Source organism: Phocoena sinus, chromosome 3 (genome assembly GCF_008692025.1).
Source record: "Phocoena sinus isolate mPhoSin1 chromosome 3, mPhoSin1.pri, whole genome shotgun sequence".
Classification (NCBI taxonomy): Eukaryota; Metazoa; Chordata; class Mammalia; order Artiodactyla; family Phocoenidae; genus Phocoena; species Phocoena sinus.
The window spans coordinates 18,199,844-18,224,329 of NC_045765.1; the positions used below are offsets into that span (position 1 = coordinate 18,199,844).

A 24,486-nucleotide genomic window follows, 5' to 3' on the forward strand; every position below is an offset into this window, starting at 1 on the left:
GGCTTCTCTTTGTTGTGGAGCACGGGCTCTGGGCGCATGGGCTTCAGTAGTTGTGGTGCACGGGCTTTCTTGCTCCGCAGCATATGGGATCTTCCCAGATCAGGGCTCGAACCCGTGTCCCCTGCACTGGCAGGCGGGTTCTTAACCACTGCACCACCAGGGAAGTCCTGTTGGAAGATTTTTAATCACAGTTTCAATTTCAGTGCTTGTGATTGGTCTGTTTATATTTTCAGTTTCCTAGTTCAGTGTCAGAAGGTTGTGCTTTTCTAAGAATTTGTCCATTTCTTCCAGGTTGTCCATTTTATTGGCATATAGTTGCTTGTAGTAATCTCTCATGATCCTTTGTATTTCTGCAGTGTCAGTTGTACTTCTCCGTTTTCATTTCTAGTTCTATTGATTTGAGTCTTCTCCCTTTTTTTCTTGATGAGTCTGGCTAAAAGTTTATCAATTTTGTTTTATCTTCTCAAAGAACCAGCTTTTAGTTTTATTGATCTTTGCCATCATTTCTTTCATTTCTTTTTCATTTATTTCTGATCTGATCTTTATGATTTCTTTCCTTCTGCTAACTTTGGGGTTTTTTTTTTTTGTTCTTCTCCTCTCTAATGCTCTAGGTGTAGGGTTAGTTTGTTTATTTGAGACATTTGTTGTTTCTTGAGGTAGGATTGTATTGCTGTAAACTTCCCTCTTAGAACTGCTTTTGCTGCATCCCATAGGTTTTGGGTCGTCGTGTTTTCATTGTCATTTGTTTCTAGGTATTTTTTGATTTCCTCTTTGATTTCTTCAGTGATCTCTTGGTTATTTAGTAGTGTATTGTTTAGCCTCATGTGTTTGTAGTTTTTACAGATTTTTTTCCTGTAATTGATATCTAGTCTCATAGCATTGTAGCCGGAAAAGATACTTGATACTATTTCAATTTTCTTAAATTTACCAAGGCTTGATTTTGTATCATTCTACTTTGTTGAACCCAATTCTAGTTCTAGGAGTTGGTTTTTCTATTTTTTGTAGGTTTTTTAGTAATTAAAAAATTTTTTTTCTATGTAGAAAATAAGTCACCTGCAAATAGGGAGAAGTTTATTTCTTTCCAATATGTATGCTTTTCTTTCCTTTTTCTTGCCTTATGGCACTGACCAGAACTTGCAGCTCTATGTTGAATAAGAGTTGTGAGAGCAGACATCCCCCCTTTTCCCCGACCTTAGAAAGTATTCTGTCTTCATTATTCAGTATAATGTTAGCATGGGTATTTTGTAGATGCCCCATCAATTTGAGGATTTTTCCTTCTATCCTTCTTTTTCTGAGAGTTTTAAATCATGAATGGGTATTTAATTTTGTCAAATGTTTGTTCTCCATCAGTTGATATGTGATATATAATTTTTCTTCTTTAGCCTGATAATTAATTTTTGAATATTGAACCAGGCTTGCATTCCTAGAATAAAATCTGCTTGATCATGGTATATAATTTGTTTATTGCTGGTAAGTGTATGCTAATATTTTAATAATTTTTGACTGTATTCATGAGAGATATTTGTCTGTAGTTTTGTTTTTTGTTTGTTTTATTTTTTTTTTTTTTTTTTTTTTTTTTTTTTTTGCGGTACGTGGGCCTCTCACTGTTGTGGCCTCTCCCGTTACGGAGCACAGGCTGCGGACACGCAGGCTCAACAGCCACGGCTCACGGGCCCAGCCGCTCCGCGGCACGTGGGATCCTCCCGGACCGGGACACGAACCCGCGTCCCCCGCATCAGCAGGCAGACTCTCAACCACTGCGCCACCAGGGAAGCCCTTTTAAACGATTTTTTTTTTTTTTTTTTTTTTTTTTTTTTTTTGCAGTTCGCGCGCCTCTCACTGTTGTGGCCTCTCCTGTTGCGGAGCACAGGCTCCGGATGCACAGGCTCAGCGGCCATGGCTCACGGGCTCAGCCGCTCTGCGGCACATGGGATCTTCCCGGACCGGGGCACGAACCCGTGTTCCCTGCATCGGCAGGCGGACTCTCAACCACTGCGCCACCAGGGAAGCCCTTTTGTTTGTTTTATACTCACTTTGCCTGGTTTTGGTATCAAGGTGATATTAGATTTATGAAATGAATTTGAAAGTGTTCCCTCATCTTCTGTTTTCCAGAAGAGATTCTGTAGAATTAGAGTTAATCCTTTTTTAAATGTTTAGTAGAATTTTTCAGTGCAACAGTCTGGGTTGATTTCTTTTCTGGTAGTTTTAAAATTATGAATTCCTTTACTAGGTGTAGTGCTATTAAATTATCTACTGGGTGAGTTGTGATGATTTGTGTTTTTCAGGGAACTGGCCCATATCATCTGTGTTGTTAAATTTATGTATGTAGAGTTGTTTATAGTATTCCCTTATCCTTCTGATTTCTGTAGGGTCTGTAGTGATACCCTTATTCCCTTTCGTTGTTGATATTGGTAATTTTTGTCTCTCTTTTTCTTTATCAGTCTTGGTTAAAGGTTCGTCAGTTTTATTGATCTTGTCAAAGAAACAGCTTTAAAATTTTTTTCCTCCATTTTTCTGTTTTCAGTTTCACTGATTTCTGCTCTTTAGTATTTCTATGCTGCTTTTTCTTTGGGTTTATTTTACTCTTTTTCTCTTGGTTCTTAGGGTAGAAGCTTAGATTATTGAATTGGGACTTTTTTCTTCTGATGTATGCATTTAGTGCTGTAACTCTCCCTCTTGGCCCTGCTTTAGCTGTGTCCAGCAACAAATTTTATTTTCACTAGCTCAGTGCATTTTGAAATTTCCCTTCAGACTTCCTCTTTGACCCATGGATCATTCAGAATTTTCCAAGTGTTTGCACATTTTCCTATTGTCTTTCAGTTATTGATTTTTAGTGTCATTCCACTGTGGTTGAAGAGTACATTCTACATAATTTCAGTTCTTTTAAATTTGTGGATGTTTGGTTTTATGGCCCAGGATATGATCTATCCTAGTATTTGTCCCTTGGGCATTGGGCAAGAGTTTTGTATTCTGCTGTTACTGTGTAGATGATGTATAAATAGTTAGATCCAATATATTTGTCTGATATCTATTAGATTGGTGGTTTGTGGACTTTTGTCTGGTTCTATCAATTTTTGAGAGAGGGGTGTTGACCTCTTCAGCTGTAATTGTAGACTTCTCTATTGTCCTTTCAGTTCCATCAGTTTTTGGATGGAATTGTTTTTGCTTAAAATATTTTGCAGTTTTGTTGTTTGGTAGATACACATTTAGAATTACTAATTCTTCTTGGGGGATTGGCCCTTTATCGTTACATAAGGCCACTCGCAGTGTGGTGATTTTCTCTGAAATCTACTTGATCTGATATTAATATAGTCACTCCTGCTTTCCTCTGACTAATGTTTGCATGATTTTTTTTTCCATCCTTTTCCTTTCAGCCTGCTTATATTGTTATATTTGAAGTGAGTTTCTTGTTGATAGTATATTATTGGGTCATGTTTTTAAATCCACACTGCCAATTTTCTGTCTTTTAACTGGTCTATTTAGACCATTTACATTTACTATAATTATTGATTTATTGGAGCTTACATCTGCCACTTTATTTTTTGTTTTCTGTTTGTTCTCCTTGCTTTTGTTTTTGTTTTCTTTTTCTTGCTTTCCTATGGGTTACTTGAGCATCTTTTTACATTTCCATTTTAATTTGTGATGTGTTTGAATTATCTTTTTCAGTGGTTGCTCTAGGTATTTCAGTATATAAACTTAACTTATCATAGTCTTCTGGTGTTACTACTTTACCAGTTTGAGTGACATATAAAAACCATAGCTCTTTTTATGACCTTTTATTTGCCTGTTCCCCCAGTTAACTGCCAAACAAGATTTAGAAAACTTGAGAAGGAAAGCCTATTATATTTGCCCCCCCTTTTATTAAACCATAATCTTTTTTTTCCTTCCTGATATTCCAGGGTTCCTTCTATTATCATTTCCTTTCCATTTAGAGAACTTTCATTAATGGTTCTCTTAGGGGAGGGTCTGCTGGCAACAGAGTGTCTTAGTTCTCTGTCATCTGAAAATGTCTTTGTTTCTCCTTCATTCCCGAAGGATATTTTCGCTGGATATAGGATTCTGGGTTGACAGGTCTTTTCTTTCAGCACTTGAAAAATACCATGCCACTTTCTACTGGTTTATGATGAGAAATTTGTGGTTATTCATATTGTTTTTCCCCTACAGATAAGGTTGTTTTCCTCTGGCTGCCTTCAAGATTTTTTTCTTTGTCTTTAGTTTTCAGAAGTCTAATTATGATGTTGCTTGGTATAGATTCCTTTGGGTTTGTCCTGTTTGAATCTGTAGGTTTAGGTTTCTTGCCAAATTGGGGGACCTTTCACCATTTCTTTAGTACTTCTTCAGCCCTGTGCTCTTCTGCTTCTGTTGCTCTGAGGACATGAATGTTAAATTTTTTGTTGTAGTTCCACTGGTCCCTGAGGCTCTCTGTTCATTTATTTTTTTCAATCTGTTTCCTTTCTGTTGTTCAGATTGCATAATTGTAGTGTTATACCTTCCAGTTCACTGATTCTTTCCTTTGACCCTCCATTCTGCTGTTGAACTCATCCAACTGAGTTTTTTATTTCATTTATCCTATTTTACAGTTTTAATATTTCCATTTGGTTTTTACATTTCATTTGTTTACCAAAACTTTGTTTACTGAGTCTTCTTGTTTTTTTGTCATTTTATTTCAGGCATGTTTGTAATTTTTCATTGAAGCATTTTTATCATGCCTTCTCTGTTTTGCTCAGATCATTCTAATGTTTCTATCATCTCAGTGTTGGAATCTATTGTCTTTTTCATTCAGTTTGAAATTTTCCTGGTTCTTGGTATGATTAGTGATTTTCACTTGAAGCTGGACATATTCACATTATGTTATAAGACTCTGGATCTTATTTAAACCTTTTTTGCTGGCTTTCTCTAACACTGCTGTGGCAGGGAAAATGGAGAACACCATCTCCTTACTGCTAGGGGAGGTAGGAGTTAAGATTCCACTTAGCCTTTGTTGACACCTGAGGGTCAGATGGGTATAGGTGGCAGTTTTGGCTCCTTATGTGGTCTCCATAGTCACTGCATTGGGGTGACCTCATTACTGTTGGGAGATGGTAAAAGTCTTGACTCTCCTCAGCCTCCTCTGACGTCATCCCCAGAAGGGAGGTGGAGGAACACCTCATTACTGCGGCTTGGGGTGATAGTCCAGGCTTCCCTTCTTGGTCTCTGCAGACACCACAGGGCGGAGGAGGAGGTGCTTGTTACTGCCTGGAGGGGATAAAAGTCCCAGCTACCTTCTTGGCCTTCTCTGACCCTACCCTGCTAGGGGTGTTGGGGTACCTCCTTACTTCCTCATAAGGGTGTAAGTCTAAGCTCCCTGCTTGGTCTTTGCTGGCATGAGTAGAGAGGATGCCATGTATGTTTATTTGGTGTTTAGCTGTAGTAGAGCTGTTACTATCTAAAAGTTTTGTTTTGTTAGGCTGCCCTTTCCTGGCCCTTTGGCGTTTGTTGGAATATTTTTTCTGTACCCATAGGTGTTTCTGTGTTGCTGGCTTCTTAGCTCTGTGTCTGGGATATATGAGACAAATAGTAAACCCAAGGAATTCACCACTGTGTTGTTCCTCAGGTCCTGAGGTCTCTGAACATTCTGCCTTCTTACCACATTTCAGAATCTTACATTTCTTTACACATAATTAATGGGATTTAGTTGTATTCAGCAGGAGAAATAGGGAAAAGTATGTTTACTTCATCTTTCCAGAAACGACTTCTCTCATTCACTTTTGTTCCTTAGTTCTGAGACTCAGTATCATGTTTTAATTCCAGAATTGTATTGTACTTGTCAAGTTTACCCTATGTGTATTATTTTTCCAGGCAATGAAAAGTAGATTAAATTTAAAGGAATTCCAAAGAACAAGCAGATGTTGGGGGAAATATACCATTTGGCTTCATGCATTTATTAGAGAGTCAAAAATAGATGTTTGGGTTTGGGGATGGTTTTTAATTTTATAGAAAGATCTTAGAAGGGAGGATCACATAGTTATAAGTACTCAGCAGTTGCCTTTAAATATTTTTTGCACTAGAAAGTAGTAAAAATAACAGTAATGTAGGTCTAGTTAGAATGGGATGCTTACCTGGTACTGAGAAGTTTTTTGGTTGACTTCATTTTCTCAAGATATCCTTAACAGGGTCCTGGTAACTTTGAGGTTATAGCTACCTATCTCATAGGATTGTGACTAAATGAAAATGTCAGGACTCTGGTATCTGTAAAGAACTGTACATATATGGGGAATGATACTATTGTTACTTGTCTTCCTACAAATATATACCTTGCACTTATAGGAGCATGTTTTTACCTTTACAGTTCTTAAAATCCTAACTTAGGATTCTTCCCATGCGTGTAATCCAGCTTTTAATGAAGGATACTTCACTACCTCACAGGTCAGGGCATTTCATCTTAAATAATTCTAATGTTTAACAAACACTTCTATTCTGAGCTTGGTCCTCATTCTGCCTTTTGAGTCTACTCTTTCACAAGAGAAAAGGAAAAAAATGCTTTTTTCTCTGTGTGGTGATCATTCTTATAGTCCATACCTTTTTTTTTTTTAATTTGGAATGGCTAAGATCTCTCATCATTTTACCTATCTTCCATCTATAGAATTTATTAGTCTTTCTTAAAATGGAGCATGGATAGGAACTTTGCTTTTGAAACAGTGTACTATGCTGTTACTTGTACATAAGAAGTCCTTCTGAGAGAATTTGAGACTATTAACAATACATGTAAATCATTGCATTAGCTTTCATTTTTGGCACTTATGAAACAGTGATTGAATTTACTGTTGGATCACTGCCCTGGGGTTTTCCCCTTCATTAGTGGCTTAATCTTAAACCAGGTCTGTCCCATCCTGTTACTTTATTCATTAGAATTTTTAAAAATCTAAGTGCTAGACAGCATTTGTCATTAGGATGTTTTCTTATTAACTTTGTAGCGTTCTTAAATTTTGATTCTGTGATTCATTATATTGGTTCTCACCTTTCCTTTGCCTAGTCCTCTTCCAACTCTTCCCCAATCCAGTTTTACTCTCTTTTGATCATTATGAAAGTGTTGATGAGGCAGGGTCAGATGCAGAGCACTATTAGATATCTTCTAGATTGACATCAGTACATTAATAATCATTTTTTGGATACTTGTGTAGAATGTGGTATGAATCATTTTTATTCTTCACATCAAAAGCTAAAAAAAAATAATATTCTAGTTTGGTATGTTGAGTTAATATATAGTTTTTTATATACAGTTATATATGGTTAATATATATAGTTAATATACATTGTTATAGATAATCTGATAATTTTGGTATATTTTTCAGTTTTGAAATATTTTAGTATTTGTCTTGGTTTCATTTTACCTATTTAAAAAACATTTCCAGGAAATCCACTTACCCAGGACATATTGAACCTCTATCTGGAACCAGATGGAACAAGAAGGCTACTGAACTATTTGCTTGATAATTTGGCAGGTACTGCGAAAAGAAGTAAGTGGTCATTTGATTAAACCATTTTTTTTAGAAAGATATGTAAGAATATTGTTTAATTTTGTGTTTTATATTCAACTAGTTTCAACAGAACAACCACCTCCAAGATCTTGGATTATGTTACAAGAACCAGACAGAACACGGCCAACTGGTTGGTAGCCTAATTTTTTAAATCTTATTTTTACTTTTTCTTTGTAAACCTAATAGTATTGTTGGTATGCTTTAGATTTTGGGCAGTGTTACAGTAGAATGCTTAAGGTTGATTTGGTTTGGGAGATAATAACGAAGACTTGATTACCTGGTCTCTTTACTGTGCTACGGAAAGTTTGGTATAAAGCAGTACTTCTCAACCAGAGGCGATTTTATGCCCCAGAAGACATTTGGCAATGCCTGGAGATATTTTTTGATTGTTAACAACTGGTAGACGTGCTCTTGGCATCTTGTGACTAGAGATCAGAGGTGCTGCTGTTGAACTCTGCTCTAAAGTATTGATCAAATTCAGTTATAATACACGAAAATCTTTCTATACTGTAAGTTTCCAAACTGTACTGTGTTCCAGATGTATTTGATAATACAAAAGTTTAAGATAGCCAAAACACCTACTTGAAAGAGAAATTGAACTAATGACCTCTAATCTCCTTTTAAAATTGTATGAAAATAGTTTGAGCACTTCTGTGATGTGTGCAACAGGATTTGGTCTATAATACCCCTTTTCTTTCATGTGAATTAATAGTAGTTGCTCTGTAGAAGAAAAGTAGAGATGCCTGTTAAGAAAACTACCTGTCAGGTTTCCACATTCTACATTAACAATTGTTGAAGTGGTGGAGGGAACATAGAAATGAGGAGCCCTGGTCTTAGAGGCTGAAGGACTTAAGATCGTATTCTGTTAGTTTTTGAACCTTCTGTGTGTACCTCTGTAGCAGGAAACACGTTATATATTTATATTATAATTTGTTCACATATCTGTCCTTCATTTATTTTCTAACATTACATATGCCATGTCTGGCATATAGTAGTTTTTCAGTGAATATATATTGAATGAATAAAGTCAAACTTAGCATTTAAGTGAAAACTATTGAAATTAATTATGTTTTTTTTTTTCTGCCACGTGTGTGAATAAGTAAAGTTATCTTTCCTACAGCCTTGTTTTCTGTCATGTGCTATAATGTTCTTTGTGATAAATATGCGACCCGGCAGTTATATGGCTACTGTCCATCATGGGCACTAAATTGGGACTACAGGAAAAAGGCCATTATTCAAGAAATCTTGAGTTGCAATGCTGATGTCATAAGTCTTCAGGTAAGTCATCAGAAGAACACTTGTTTAAATTGCAGAAACGCCCCAACATTGATCAAGCAAGGAACAGCTTGGCAATGCATTACACTGGCACATATGAAGTCCTAGCTTTAGCAGTTATTAAAATATGGACTTTTTCTGTATTTAGTGAATTCTGGGAGCGTTCACTGCCTGCTGTGCTTTGTAGCAGTGTGCTGCCAAATTAAGCAGATGGGTTAAGCTGGGTTTTAAGTGTTTGCTGTGACAGCTAAATGTTTACTTTTTCCTCCCTGATGCTCCTGTACACTATTTTTTAATTGGGTGGCAATGTTACTAAAATTATAGCACTATCAAGGTATAATTTTGCTTTACTACCAGTGGTAATTGAATAGTTAGGTCAAAGTGGAAAGGGCATTGAACCTGGTGCACAGTAACTGGGTTCTCAGTCCAACTCTCATAATAACTTACATGACCTTGGGCAAGTCACTCTCCTTGTGGTGTGAAATTTGATCTGTGGAGTTCCTGTTACCTCTGATTTTTGTTCTACGCCAATTCTAAAATATAAGGAAAACTATATGCATAGGGGTGTATGTCTTTCTATTCTTTACTCCTAAACAATAAAGAATTGACCTTATCAACTGGTACCTGTAAAATGACAGGTAGGTGTTCTGATTGGTTTCAGATAAATTACATCGAAAAAATGTAATTCTTCATTCTGCAGATCAGTCCTTTGAAATTCTTTTAAGTTCTTAAACTGTACATATAAAGGTAATGCATAGGACTGATTTTTGTCTTATGAAATAACTCTGCTATTTACAATTTTTCAGGAGGTTGAAACAGAACAGTATTACAGTTTTTTTCTGGTAGAACTGAAAGAACGTGGCTATAATGGATTCTTTAGTCCTAAATCTAGAGCTAGGACAATGTCAGAACAAGAAAGAAAACATGTTGATGGCTGTGCAATATTCTTTAAGACAGAAAAGTAAGTCATCTTCTTTCTTTCTTTCTTTTCTTTTTTTTTTTGCTGAGCCACATGGCATGCAGGATCTTAGTTTCCAGACCAGGCATTGAACCTTGCCTCCTGCAGTGGAAGTGCAGAGTCCTAACTACTGGACTGCCAGGGAATTCCCAGTCATCTTATTTCTTAAAAAGAAAACTTTCTCTGTTTGCAGGATGGGGGCCAAGGGAATGGAAATTAGTTGGCAAATAAGAGAATGAGGCGTTACATTATTACTCAAGAAAACAGTACTGTTGACTTAGAGGGTTTTGTTTTGATTCATCAGAAATAGTGTTTTGGAGGGCATGTTGAAAGTGCTGCTGTTTCTTCAGGTGTTTGCTAGGGTTTAACTCCAGTTGTTACTTGAAACACCTTGTAATTGCATTCCCTCTGGGATGGTGGAGAGATTCTTAAGCGTGTACTTAGGAAGAGAATTATTTTAAAATTATAAGATGGAATTTTCCAATGTGAAACCTAAACAGAAGATGACTACATTTTCTTAAGTTGTAAAAGTTTATCAAAATGTTATTTGTATCCGTAACAGACTGAGAACAACTTAAATGGACATGGGAAGCTTGGTGTTAAGTGTGGAGGATTTTCCATAATGTAATTTACATGCCATCATATCTGTTAAGGAAGTTGGGGAAAATTGCATTTTCCACAAAGCTAATGTCTTGGTATTCTCAATTTTATATTTGTGTGTGTGTGTTTGTTTTTGTTTTAGATTTACTTTGGTTCAGAAACACACTGTTGAATTTAATCAGCTAGCAATGGCAAATTCAGAAGGGTCTGAAGCTATGCTGAACAGAGTCATGACAAAAGATAACATTGGAGTTGCTGTACTGCTAGAACTTCGAAAGGAATTGATTGAAATGTCATGTGAGTGACTTTTCCACTTCCTATGAAATTGACCTCCAAAATTTAATAGAAAACAGGAAATTTGTTACATATTAATAGTCTTGTCTAACACCTGAAGAAACTCAGAATTTAAATCTTAGATTCTAAAACCTTATATCCATTTATCTCTACCGCAAAGCTCAAGATGAGGAAACATTGCCCAGAAAACTATTTCAAATCTTAAAAGGCATAAAGCCAAAGGAAAAAAACAGCTTTCTTTTCTCCTCAAGAATTTTTCACGTAAAATGCTAAAGTGTAAATATTAGTTAAAATGACTGCTCAGAGAGAACTCCATACACTTATATAATTTCTTGGCAACAGGGATATTCTGTATGCTGACTTCTCTTCCTGACCTTTTTAGTCATTATTTTAAAGGTCTTGAGTTTTGGAAAAATGGACCACTTATTTCAAATTAAATGTATGTTTAGAGTGACCTTCATGCTAAGAACTGAAACTTCTGTCACTTGGGGAACAGTTGGAAATGGGGATATTTAATCTGAGGGATAGAAAGATGAAAGATGGAACTTAATGACTATCTTAAACATATCTTAACAAAAAGGGTGTCAATTTAATTTTATGGTGCTCAATTTAGGACATCTAGAAGACCAGAAGTTTTAAGGAGATGGAACTATTTAAAAATCAAGCTGTCCCAAATAGAATGGGCTGTCTCTGTGCAAGTAGTGAATACCCTATGCTGGAAGTACTCAACCGAGAGGTTAGATGTCTATTTCTCAGGTTTGTTGTAGGGTAGATTCAGTCATCAGGTGGGAGATTGTTAACTAAATTTTAGACTTCTTTATTATTCCCAAGATTCTGAGATATTACTTGCTTTCAGACCCTGTGAGCATATATGGGGTTATGGACAGGTTTTGTTTGTTTCTTTTCTTTTTATCTAATATAGCTGGAAAGCCACATCTTGGAACAGAAAAACAACTTATTCTCGTGGCTAATGCTCATATGCACTGGGACCCTGAATACTCTGATGTGAAGTTGGTTCAAACAATGATGTTCCTCTCAGAAGTGAAGAACATCATTGATAAAGCCTCGAGAAGCCTCCAGTCCAGTGCATTGGGAGAATTTGGAACTATTCCACTGGTGTTGTGTGCAGATCTTAATTCTTTGCCGGACTCTGGTAAAAACAAAACAAAACAAAACAATGCTATTTTATATAGAATGCTTACTGACTTAAAATGTTTTTGTAATGTGATGTTTCTTACAATTCCAAATTTAGTCAAAATGAAAATTCAATTTATAGTGGCAGCTGTGAATCAGGTTAAAAAAAATGTGTTGTGGAGTAGGGGAACCATTTTGAAAATGAAATGGTATTATGAAAAACCTCAGGAGGAAGGATGTTAATCATCTTCAGTAAACACGTAGGTGATAACTTGAAGTAACTTATTAAAGAACATATAATTGTATTTCATTATCCCCAGGTTATATGTAATACACACTCTGAAAAGATTATTAAGACAGACTCTTTGGGATTCTAGCATGTGGTAATAAAATCCAGTTTAAATTTGACCGTATATTAAAGGATCTCCAGTTTTGGTGGGCTTGATTAGAAAAATACACCTCAGGTGGAAATTGAGGTTTTTTTATTTGCACAGATCAGGCAAGTGATTTTAACAAAAAAAGATCAAGAACCTTGATTTTTAATCACAAAGTAGAAGAATACAGAAAGCCTTATTCTTAAATACTTTTCCATAGTTAGTACAGTGAGTAAAAACCATAGTCCTTGTAATATCAAACTAAGTATTTCTTTTTGTCTTTTAGCTCCTTGTTTATACTTTCTCACATACACAAGAATACTTTTCCTTGGACTTACATGCATGCAAGAATGTGCACATTCACACATACACACATTCACACGCTCGGAGTGGTAAAATTCAGTAGCACATCACTGCTATCACAATAGATGAGAGAATAGATAATAAATTAGAAACTATGTTAAAATTCGTTTTCAGGGCTTCCCTGGTGGCGCAGTTGAGAGTCCTCCTGCTGATGCAGGGGACACAGGTTCGTGCCCCAGTCCGGGAAGAACCCACATGCCACGGAGCGGCTGGGCCCGTGAGCCATGGCCGCTGAGCCTGCGCGTCTGGAGCCTGTTCTCCGCAACGGGAGAGGCCACAACAGTGAAAGGGCCGTGTATCGCAAAAAAAAAAAAAAAAAAAATTCGTTTTCAGGGGAAATAAAGGTGTCTAAGATCCATAATTCTTCTTTCAAAGCCATCTGGGGATTACCGGCAATTTCTCTACATGCTTTGCATCCTCTTTTTAGCTACAAAGTATCTGAGGGGCCAAGAGAGACTCTTGTCAAATAATGCAGATCTTAGGACCTATTTCCATGTTGCAAAATACAGTATTTTAATAGCAAACACATGGGAAAATGTCCAGTCTTGTTAACTAATTAAATGAAAGTTAAATATTTGCAGAACCCATCGTATGCTTCGCATATTGGAAAAATACTGTCCAGGGATGCTGAAGTTGCTCTGTAACTCTTTCAGAGTTGGCTGCGTGTGTGTGTGTGTGTGTGTGTGTATGTGTATACATTTTTCATTTTCACCAAGAACTTTATTGAACAGCGTATTCACCGTTTTCTACTACGTTCCGCCATTTTTCAGGCAACTTCATAATTCCATCTTCCCAAAACTTTTTATCTTTTTGAGCAAAGGTGCCTTTTGTTCCAGGTGCCTTTTACAGTCTTCCAGGGAATTGAAATTTTTTCCATTAAGAGAATTTTGTAAAGACTGAAATCAATGGAAATCCGAAGGTGCAATGCCTATTGAATATGGCTGATGAATCAGAACTTCCCAGCCAAGCTGTAACAGTTTTTGCCTGGTCATCAAAGAAACATGCGGTCTTGCATTAGCCTGATGGAAGATTATGCGTTTTCTGTTGACTAATTCCAGACGCTTTTTGTCGAGTGCTGCTTTCAGTTGGTCTAATTGAGAGCAGTACTTGTTGGAATTTAATCTTTTGGTTATCCGGAAGGAGCTTATAATAGAGGACCCCCTTCCAATCCCACCATATATACAATATCATCTTCTTTGAATGAAGACCGGCCTTTGGTGTGGTTGGTGATAGTTCATTTTACTTGCCCCATGATCTTTTCCATTCCACATGGTTGTACAGTATCCACTTTTCATCAGCCATCACAATTTGTTTTAAAAACGGAACATTTTCATTATATTTCGGTAGACAATCGCACGCGGAAGTTGGTCAAGAAGGTTTTTTTCACTTATGTGGAACCCAAAAATCAAAGCAATTAACATAACCAAGCTGGTGCAGATGATTTTCAACGCTTGATTTGGATATTTTGAGTATGTTGGCTATCTCTCGCGTGGTACAGCGTTGATTGTTCTTAATTAATGTCTCTATTTGATCGCTATCAACTTCAACTGATCTACCCGACTGTGGAGCATTAAACATTGAGAAATCTGCAGCACGAAACTTTGCAAACTACTTTTGACACATTCAGTCAGTCACGGCACCTTCTCCATACACTGCACAAATTTTTTTGCATTTCAGTTGCATTTTTAACTTTGTTTAAGTAATAAGGCATAATATGCTGAAAACGTTGCTTTTTTTCTTCCATCTTCAGTATTAAAATGGCTACACAAAAATTCACCAATTTTGAGAAGTTTCTTTTTAAATGCACACTGATATGACTGCTGTCACGATCTAACAAAATTGTTTTGAATGAACTTAAGTGCTACTGGAGCCATCTTACGGAAAACACTGAAAGAACTTTTTGGCCAACCCAATGTATATTTAGGCACAATGAATCCTAATCTTGGTATTTTATACGAAGCATAGCAGAAACCTACATACTAAGATGTTGATTATAGTATTCTTTTTTTTTTTAAGGTAGAAATAACGTGAATTTAAAAAAAATAAGGAACTAGCTTAACAAATACTATACATCAGCCCAGTTGTATTATGCAATCATTAAAAAAAATAATTGAGAAGACATATGAACATAAGTTCATGTGATACAGTATAGAATATTCAGTATACTATGATTAAAACCATGTAAAAATGGGTTTATACAAGTTTTGGCAAATGTGAAAAACAGTGAAACATTTTAGAAAGTGGGAATATGTGTGATTTAAAACTTTACTACCGAATTATGTTTTTAGTTACGTGTTGTATACACTGTGTATTATACTTGACAGTGCAAAAAGTACATTTATTTTCATTATAGGTGTTGTGGAATATTTGAGCACTGGTGGAGTAGAAACAAATCATAAAGACTTTAAGGAACTGAGATATAATGAAAGTCTTACAAACTTCAGCTGTAATGGGAAAAATGGGACAACCAATGGAAGGATCACTCATGGTTTCAAGTTAAAGAGTGCCTATGAGAGTGGCCTGATGCCTTACACAAATTACACGTTTGATTTTAAGGTGAGTTTTGAGATAATAAACTTAAAGCCTTCATTTCTTTAAAGTGTCTTATAACTTTATGATGGCTTTAAATGTTAATGCTCAGAATGGAATTAAGCCATCTCGAACTAGTTGACAGCAGCATTCTTTTATTACTGGCCTCTCCCATTGCGGAGCACAGGCTCCGGATGCGCAGGCTCAGTGGCCATGGCTCACGGGCCTAGCCGCTCCGTGGCAGGTGGAATCTTACCGGACTGGGGCACGAACCCATGTCCCCTGCATCAGCAGGCGGACTCTCAACCACTGCACCACCAGGGAAGCCCTCTTTTATTACTTTTAATGTAGAATTCCATGTGATTAGAGTCCCATCCGTACTTTATAGATACCTATTAGAATCATTTCCAAGGTAAGAAATCAGATGAAATAATGATAGTAAATCCTGAGTTAACTGTCACCTTTTTGGGGCAATTTTTTTCTTTTATAGGCTCATTACTAACAGCTGGATATGCAGGGCCATCATATTTAATTTGCTGTCAATTGAGATGAGGTGTTCCATCTCTATTTCAGTTTAACTGAAACTGTACTACTTGAGAACCAAAATGTCTTTTTTATTAGCCATTTTAAAATTTCTAATATATATATTATTTATATGCCTTGTTACACAATTAATGGATTACAATATGGAGCCTTTTCCTTAGTAATTCTCATTTTTATTATCTGTGGTTGTTTAGGACTTGTGTTCAACTGTCCTTTTTAGCCACCTTTTGCATTTACACTCTCTAAAATCCTAATTTTCCATTTCTAACCTGCTGAGAAAATAATCATTCAGGTTAGATTGTCTATTAGAACAGTGTAAATACTTGTGTTAACTGGTTCTTAATTTTAGAGGGGAGGTTGTTTAGACTCCTTTGAGAAACTGTTGAAAACTGACAATTTTTTTTTATTTGGCTTTGGAGGATCCACAATACTATAGATAATGATTTAACCCTGGGAACAGATGAGTGTGTAGAGTTGAAGAGAGACTGGAGTAGACTGGGGAAAACTAACATGTAAATGACGGTAACCAGAGAGGTGGAAAACCAGGACAGTATAGGAACTTAAATGCAAGGAAAGAAAGCCTTTCTAGGGAAAGAGGTGTGTGTGTTAACCTTCAGAAAGATATTGATAAGAGTTGTTTCACTTGAGAGCTAGTCAGAGAAACTAGAATATGATGAGTTGGAGAATAACTGAGCAATGAGGTAGGAAAAACCAACTTTTAGATTCTTATTTCAAGCAGGTTGATTGAAGAAGAGGTGAGGGTGATAACTAAAAGGTGGGAGAGATTAGGGATTTTTTTTTTCCTCTTGTTCCTGTTCCTGATAGAAAGTTAGGAAGAAGACTCTGGAACATGCTTAAATGTTCTTGGCCAGGAGCATGTAAAGGAGAGTCTGAAGTTATAGGGAGGAAAGGAGCAAACCAAGAGTAACCTAGCTGTGTGCCAGATGCTGTGCCTGGGTACTGTTGAGGTTGTTGAGAGCAGAGAGCCTGGCCCTCGTGGAATCATGATCTGGTGGGAGAGAGAGGTCTCAACCACATAAATGAGTATATAGTTACACCTTGGGGAGTGCGTTAGCAAGGGAAAAGAATCAGAGGTGGTAGGAGCTATTAAGTGGGTGAGGGCAGGATTCAGGAAGGCCTTGGGAAAGTGATTAAACTTGGCACTTGAAGGTTGAGAAGGAGTTAGCCAGTTGACAAGTAGAAGAAAGTGTTCCAGACATGTGTGGAGGCCCTAGGGCAGGAAAGAGCTTGGCGCCTACAAGGAATGTACCCCACTTCACACCGCACCTCCCTACTCCCCAAAAAGGGCTAGTATGGCAGTGGAGTAGTGAGCAAGGAAAAGTGTCACAAATTAAGTTAGGAAAGAGAAGCAGAGGCCCTATCATGAAGGATTCTTTAGGTCTTGTTAAAGATTTTGAAAAGATCCAGATAGGAGGAAGAATGATTATCATCCCTAAACTTTCTTCATTCTCACATTTGGGGATGCCATTTGGTTTATGTAGTATTGCTTTTTCCTACAGGCTAATAAGTTTCTTTGTTTGACTCTAAGGATATGTCTTGAAAGTTCTCAGTATTCAAGTGTTATCTTATGTGGGGCCTTGTCTTTTTTTTCTTTTTGCCTTCTGTTTTTCAGGGTATAATTGACTACATCTTCTATTCTAAACCTCAGCTGAACACTTTAGGCATCCTGGGACCTCTGGACCACCATTGGCTAGTTGAGAACAATATCAGCGGCTGCCCACACCCACTCATCCCCTCTGACCACTTCTCACTTTTTGCACAACTGGAGCTCTTACTGCCTTTCCTGCCCCAAGTTAACGGCATTCACCTTCCTGGCAGGAGGTAGTCAAGTACCTTCAGAGGATGACCTCAGTTTCACTCATAAACTTGTAAAAAATCTGAATATAGGGGAGTGAGGTATGGCCACTAGGAATTTTTTTTCCTTAATGATGATTTGAGTTTTCAGTCTGATTATTTGATAAGGATATAGTATGAAAGCCAGGTGCTAGCAAACAGACAAATTCTGAGCCCGATATGCTTTATATACTGTTAGACAGGGACTGGTGTGTTTGCACCTATCTTTAATTTGTTACAAGTAATTTTCCTGTTTCTCCTATCCAATATAATATTTTCATGCCTTGAAATAGGAAAATGTTTGAACAGCATATTCTCTTTGCACAGAAATCTGTAGCACTACTTTTTTGAGGCCAGTAATAACATCCAGAGATCATTCTTCCATACTTTACTCCCTCCTTTTTCAGACTTGTTTGTAAAATATAGAATTTAAATTTAGCCTTTATGATTGTATATGATCCACAGAAGACCTGATTTATGAAATTTTGTACTAAAAAAATCAGATTTGGAAATGATTGTATTGTAATCTAAGGCTAAGTTTTTTTTACCTGTTTCATGTGTTATAAAGGCCAGCTTGTAAAAGAAGTTGCAACAGACTTTCTCTGCTGATGATTTGCACTGTTAGGGTTTTGTTAGCCCTTTTGTACTACTTTGTTTTTAAATTGAGAACATTGCTCTTTAAATCTAAATCTGTTTAAAGTTTAGGACATTTTCTTGGACCAGAGGCAACTTACCCATGAATTCCTGGGTTTTTACAAAAAACTATCTACCAGGACAGATAAGCTGAGCAGTGAATGATCTGTAGGCATTATGGACTGAATGTAATGGTTGATATATGTACATTCTGATATTTTTAAATCCTCAGCTTTTTTAAGTTACAAAATTACAGCTGCTTCGGGACAGCTTAACTCCTTTTTGAGACACTTCCTGTCCTATCTCCACTGTGCCTGCCTGAATTTGTTCTCACCAAGCACTGCCTGTGCATGCAGAGAAAATCTGTGCATCCTCTTGTATATTTTTAAATACTGTTTAACATTTGTCAGAGTTTTATGAAAATGCTTTTGTATGGGCTGTGGCTTTTTTTCCATTGTGAAGCATTGAATATCACATTTTGGAACATGTTCATAGGGTGGATCCCTGGGTCTTTACTCACCAGACCTAAGCACTGCTTCTTGGTGTCATTGCACAGTGCTGTTCGTCACCCAGAGTACTACTATCATGTGAATTCTTTTTGTTTTCTATGTATTCCTTAGTTTCCATGTTTTTTAGAAATCATTCCTTTAAAAAAAAAGTAATTTTCCGTTTATGAAGCAGTATAAAATAAATGAGATGTATTTTCAAAACAGGTCCCTAAGACAATACTTCAGATCATTTTAAAAGTGACTAAGTCATTTTAACATGTCAACCAAGATAAAAGTTATATTATACCTTGTATTTTGCCCGTAGTGCTGTTAGTAGAGATTAAAGCCAGCTTTAACTTTGCAAAGTTAATTCCTATATGTTCTGTTCTCATTCATTCATTCTCTCAAAAAAATCAAATGAATTCACAGGGAACTTGGTCTAACTGCTTTTGTTTCAACTGCAGGCAGGGGAGCAAAAGGACACCATGTATGTGAGCATTAAGAAAAGAAATTGTTGAATGTTAGTAACAGTTTTTATACAGAGAGTGAGTCATTTTGGATAATGACTTAAAATTTTATGAAAAATGTTTAGCACTTAAATGTGCTTATTCTGTTTTTAAGAGAAAATAAAATCTCATACTGTTTAAGTAAATGATTCTTTTTTTTTTTTTTTCTTTTTCTTTAGAAAAAAAGAAAAATTTCTCCAAAAGGTTTTGATCTTGAATCTTTGTCTGGGACCTGGTTTTTCCTTTGAAGGTTTTTTTTTTTTTTAAAACATTTTGTTGTGATGGTTTTTTATTTTTTGCTTTTTGTTTTAAGTTGTGCTGGCACCGAACACATCCAGTTTATAGTCAGTACATTGGAAAGCTGGTATTACTGATATAGAACCAATGCATAACTTTTATGGGGTTTCTTTTTGGGTTTTTTGTTTTGTTTGTAAAGTGTGAATAAAAGGTGTGTTTACTCATTTATCCTAAACACTGTGTTGGTAATGTGCATCATGACAATTTCCAGCAAGGGCAAGCTGGAGCTGGTTGGACTGATGAGATGAAGGAAACTGCTTTTCTTATGATCTGCATTATATAATAACAGGTCCAGAGAGCTTTATGGAAGGGGAAGGGGAGAAGCACTTACTCTCTTTATGGAGGATATATTCTTTTCATAGATGCTGGAACTAGAGTGCACTTGTTAGATGCTAAAGGTTTGAGCTTTACACAAAACGTTTTCATCTGTGTTTGTTATTGTCTACAAAATATTTGAATTTGGGGGCAGCATAGTAAGATATAATGGCCTGTTACGTCTTGAAAATATTTGTTCTTGCCTCTTCTAGGCAGACTGCATTCTGTGGCAGACTACCTTCTGTGGGTCAGTTTGAACAGCTTCTCCACCTTATTAGATAGTGATAAATTGAACCAAGAGTGTAGATTTACAACTGTAACCTTTAAAAGAGAGAAAAATATTTTAAGTCTATAGGGAATAAATGGTCACACCAAAATAGACTGATAAGCAAGATTTTGTGTTTTAAGTATCTTCTGTGTCCTGAATAATTTCCAATAATCCGTACTCCCTAAAATGCAATAAAAACTAGTATGTTTTCACAGTATAGGTTTTCTTCAAAAATTCTGTAACAAATATATTTAATGTGGTGTTGCCATAATGTAATTTCAGTATTCTTACTGGATAAATCCATTTTATGAATGTTCTACAGAAAATTCGGGGTATATTTTCTATTTTTAATGATCAGAAATTTGGAGGCGCTCAGTTCCTTGTAAATCTCTTGAAGTACAGTTTACTGTATTAGTGATAATTATTTATGCTTTAAGAATTTAAACAATGTTCATCAAAATTAATTTATGGCATAATTTAAACTAAAGTTGTAGAAATAAATTGTTGATTGCAACTTTAATAGTCCTAGAAGATAGGCAGGGAACATCTCCAAGAAATGTGCTTTTATTTTTACTTGATTTGGTGACAGCCAGGAAAACTTATTTTGAGTTAGCACTTTGAAACCTAAGGACATTATTAAATTGAGTGGAATGCACTTCTAAATGTTGAAATTAAAATTTCAAAGCTCTTAAAAGATTTCCGGTTTTCAATAATAAATTCCAATTTTAGTATTCCATTTTTTACTATTTAAACTTATGGAATTAGTTTCCATAGTGACTTTTAAGGTTTTGGGGTCATGCTATATAAGTATAAAAGCCAACCTAAGCAAAGCAGTTATAGCAATTTGCTCTTTTAATGAACCAATAAGAATACCCGGTACAAATGCTGCAGATAATTCAAAGAAAACCTTTAGCAAGTGTTTCTCCCCTACTTGTAAACAGTATTTTGAGATGTTCACTTTGCTCTTTGTTTTGGTTACATAAATTTTAGTAACCAGTATGTTGAAGTAATGTTTAAAATAGAATATCTAGCCTTTATTTACAATACATTAAATTGTGTAATGCACTGGACTAAGTTTTGTTTACCATTCATGTAACAAAACCCAGCACATTATCTGCACTAAGCTCAAAGAATGTCCCATTTGCCTAGGCAGCTCTTTGATAAGGGTAATGGGAAACTGAATATGACCTATGGACTGGTGGTAACAAGGGCTTTTACTCTTCTTTTCAGTGGAACCTTCTTGGTCAAATTGTAACTAGCTAGTATTATATTTATATACAGGGTCTCTTTTCTTTACCGATGTATTTTCCTACTCATAGTCAACCAATAAATTCAATTACCTGTTTCAAATATTTTTAAAGTGTAATTTGTATAGCTGTAATATTGAGGTTTGAGAAAATATGTGTTAATCAGCAGACCACCTATTTAAAATTGAGTCATCTGGGACAGGGTTATAACTCACCCTTTGAAAGGGAAGAGTGAACGGGGACAGTGCCATGATATAGGGAGATGGTGTAAACTTAAGGATCTCCTTATTGGCTGTGGTATTCTGTATAACACTCATATCTTTGCCAAAGTTCAATTTTATATTTAGGCAACTGATGATCCTTTTGTATTTAGGATTTTTGTTGTTGTTACCATATACCTCATAGTATAAGAAATGGGCTCATGTGTCTTTCATCCTTTGGAAGGAGGTTGACATATTTTGAATAAATGATTTTAATACAGTAGCAAACATTGTATTGGTGGGGTTATATTAATTCATTAAATGTTTTAATTGTTACATGTATAGTTTGTTGTATATATAAACTTTAAAAGTGTCTGACTTCCCAACTCTTCAGAGCATTGAGTCTATTTTTAGAAACTACTTCTTTAACAAATAAATGTAAATTTTTATATAGATGCTGGGGAAAAAATCCTTTAAAATCACAGCACAATTAGATAAAATGAATGTATGCTGAGATGTCCAGTTTTTAAAGTAGGCATTTTCTACCTAATCCTTAATATATAATTTTATCTCTCTAACAGAAGTCTTGTTCTTCCTTATGATTGCCAAAAAAATGTTGTAGAAGTTAATGAAATATGCCCATATTTATAAATTCTAGTTCTGTAGAGGAACAAGTATCTAAGGAAACATGAACTGAAATATATATGCAATAAAGTTTTCAGGTTTTAGGTAAAAATGTTATATATATTGAGAATTCCCTTCTTTGAGTGTTATTTATGTATTCAAATGTAAATTCAGTTTAAAATAAGCTTTCGTAAATACTTCAAAGGCAATTTTAATATACAGGTTATATATTATAAGAATCCTTAGAAGATAGTTTTTACTAGAATTTTATAAGAATTTTAGGCTATTTCTGTAAGTTAATAATTTGCTCCAAATAATGAAAAATGTTCTAAATAGATTGTTCCTCAAATGAGTCTAACCAGCTAGTCTATAGCTAGGAGTTGAGAAGACTGTTGGATTACCAGGTGACTTGAAGACCAGTTTCTGCAGTTACTTTAGCAACATTGACAGTTTAAATCAAATGAGTAGGGAGATGTCCATTTTCTCATTTTCTTTGAACTGCACACTTCAGTTCACTCTAATCTACTCAAAAACTATTAAATTATTTTGGGCCCGTTGTAAGAAACTTTGTTCACTACACCAGTGTGACTGTAGGTGGTGGTCTCAAGAGCTCCTACTGCCATATACTTTTCAGGCTTACTAGCAAAGTGAATTTAAGCTGTGGGGTCCCAGAGAGCCAACTCAGCATGACTGCTTCATTAATTTATTAATGGCTTTTCTTTTTTTCTTTTTTTATGGTACGCGGGCCTCTCACCGCTGTGGCCTCCCCCGCCACGGAGCACAGGCTCTGGACACGCAGGCCCAGTGGCCACAGCCCACAGGCCCAGCCGCTCCATGGCATGCGGGATCCCCCCGGACCGGGGCACGAACCCGCGTCCCCCGCATCGGCAGGCGGACCCCCAACCACTGTGCCACCAGGGAAGCCCTTATTAATGGCTTTTGACTGCCAACCCTATAGCCCTGGTGATTTCAGTATCTCCCCTTCATGGCAGTCCTGCTAGTGCCATTTTTTCCCAAGCTTTGTGTAATTCTTGAAAGCCTGATCCATGAAAGACATTGAAAAGGGACGCTGGTGTGATCAAATTCAAGGAGAAGAAAGCTGCAAAATGCAGGACTTGCTTTCCTTTTAATATTCATACTGATGCAGGTGGCTGCTTCTCAGGGCAATGATGTAGGTGTGAGGGGTATATGCTCACATTCTGAGCTTTATATAGGGAGTTACCATCTCCCCTCCCCATTAACATGATGCTTGCTAGTGGTGACTTTGAACAGACCTGATGAGTGGGAGGACTATATGTAATTAGTCCATTGTGATGAATCAGAGTTGTCCTTAATCTACTTTTCCTAGTCACCATACTGATCAATACTTATTTAGAATTTCTTCTTGTCAGACACTATGTTTAGATTGGAAATAGAGATTTATCAGACGTTCTCTGACTTCAGGTTGTTCATTATAATCTAGTGTTATAATGTGCTGAAGATACACCAGGTATGGAGGGAGCAAATCTCTGTCTACATGGGTCTATAAGGCCTTCCAGGTGACTGTAGAACTGGTTTTGAAGGACTAAGAACTTGTTTACTGGATGAATAATAGGAGATGTATTAAATGCCTTTGTGAAATGTGTATAGCTATGAATGGAATGGATTTTGAACATGATGAGGGTCTTTCCGTGGGAAGTGCACTAGTGGAGTGTCTGGAACACAGTGGGCACCTTTGAACTTTGAACCATGTACTAAAGTATGAACTTATCCTGTAGGTGGTGGTAAAGAACCACACAGGGTTTTAAATGGGAGTAGCATTACCCAATTTGTGTTTAGAAAGGTCATTCTAGCAGTGTTGTGGAGGGTGGATTAAGACAATGAGTAGTTAGCTGGTTTCTGATGTTGTCCAGTTCACAGATGATAAGCTGAGGACAGCTTGCAGAGCAGTAAGAGTAGAAAGGAAGGGAAACTTGACACATTCAGGAAATAGAATCAATAAAAACCTTGATTCCTGCCTCGTTCATGGGAGAAAAGACAGGTAAGTGAGTTTTGTTCATTCATTCATTATTTCTATTAGGCAAATCCTGACTCAACATCTCTTATGTCTTTATCACCAAGGCCCTTGTTTTTCCTTTACTGACCTCACAAAAACATTTAGTCAAATTTGTTTCTCAAACTGCATTTTACTTCATTTCCCATTATAATTCATTCAGATTTTAGTCTGCAAGAGAGATCCAATGTGCCCCTACTAGACAGTTAAGTAATTCTGGAAAATAATAAAAGATAGCACTTGATGCTAATTTGATTATTTCAGCCTGTTTCCTTTAGGCTTTTTTGTATAGTTGAAAATGCCTATGTGTAAAAAGACTGCCTGTCAGAGATCACTAGGTAAGATTATTCATTAGAAGATGCTTCAATAGAGAAGTACATAAATGGAAGGAATCCAGCAATTCTAAACCCACTTAAGTTTCCCCTCATGCAATGA

At 36.3% G+C, this 24,486-nt stretch overlaps 1 protein-coding gene across 4 annotated transcripts in view; it reads left to right on the plus strand.

Moving 5' to 3' along the window:
• The window catches only part of CNOT6 (CCR4-NOT transcription complex subunit 6), a 65,217-nt gene extending 45,677 nt beyond the window's left edge, over nucleotides 1-19,540 (plus strand). For 3 of the 4 annotated variants that reach the window (XM_032626706.1, XM_032626708.1, XM_032626709.1), the window contains 8 exons: nucleotides 7,392-7,496; nucleotides 7,579-7,647; nucleotides 8,638-8,795; nucleotides 9,599-9,753; nucleotides 10,493-10,647; nucleotides 11,567-11,797; nucleotides 14,869-15,071; nucleotides 17,221-19,540. In XM_032626706.1, the coding sequence (XP_032482597.1) occupies nucleotides 7,392-7,496; nucleotides 7,579-7,647; nucleotides 8,638-8,795; nucleotides 9,599-9,753; nucleotides 10,493-10,647; nucleotides 11,567-11,797; nucleotides 14,869-15,071; nucleotides 17,221-17,433 (1,289 nt within the window). In that variant the 3' untranslated portion in view covers nucleotides 17,434-19,540. The remainder of the gene's footprint in view (nucleotides 1-7,391; nucleotides 7,497-7,578; nucleotides 7,648-8,637; nucleotides 8,796-9,598; nucleotides 9,754-10,492; nucleotides 10,648-11,566; nucleotides 11,798-14,868; nucleotides 15,072-17,220) is intronic. The other variant, XM_032626707.1, reaches the window with a different exon arrangement.
• Nucleotides 19,541-24,486: the final 4,946 nt, after the last annotated feature.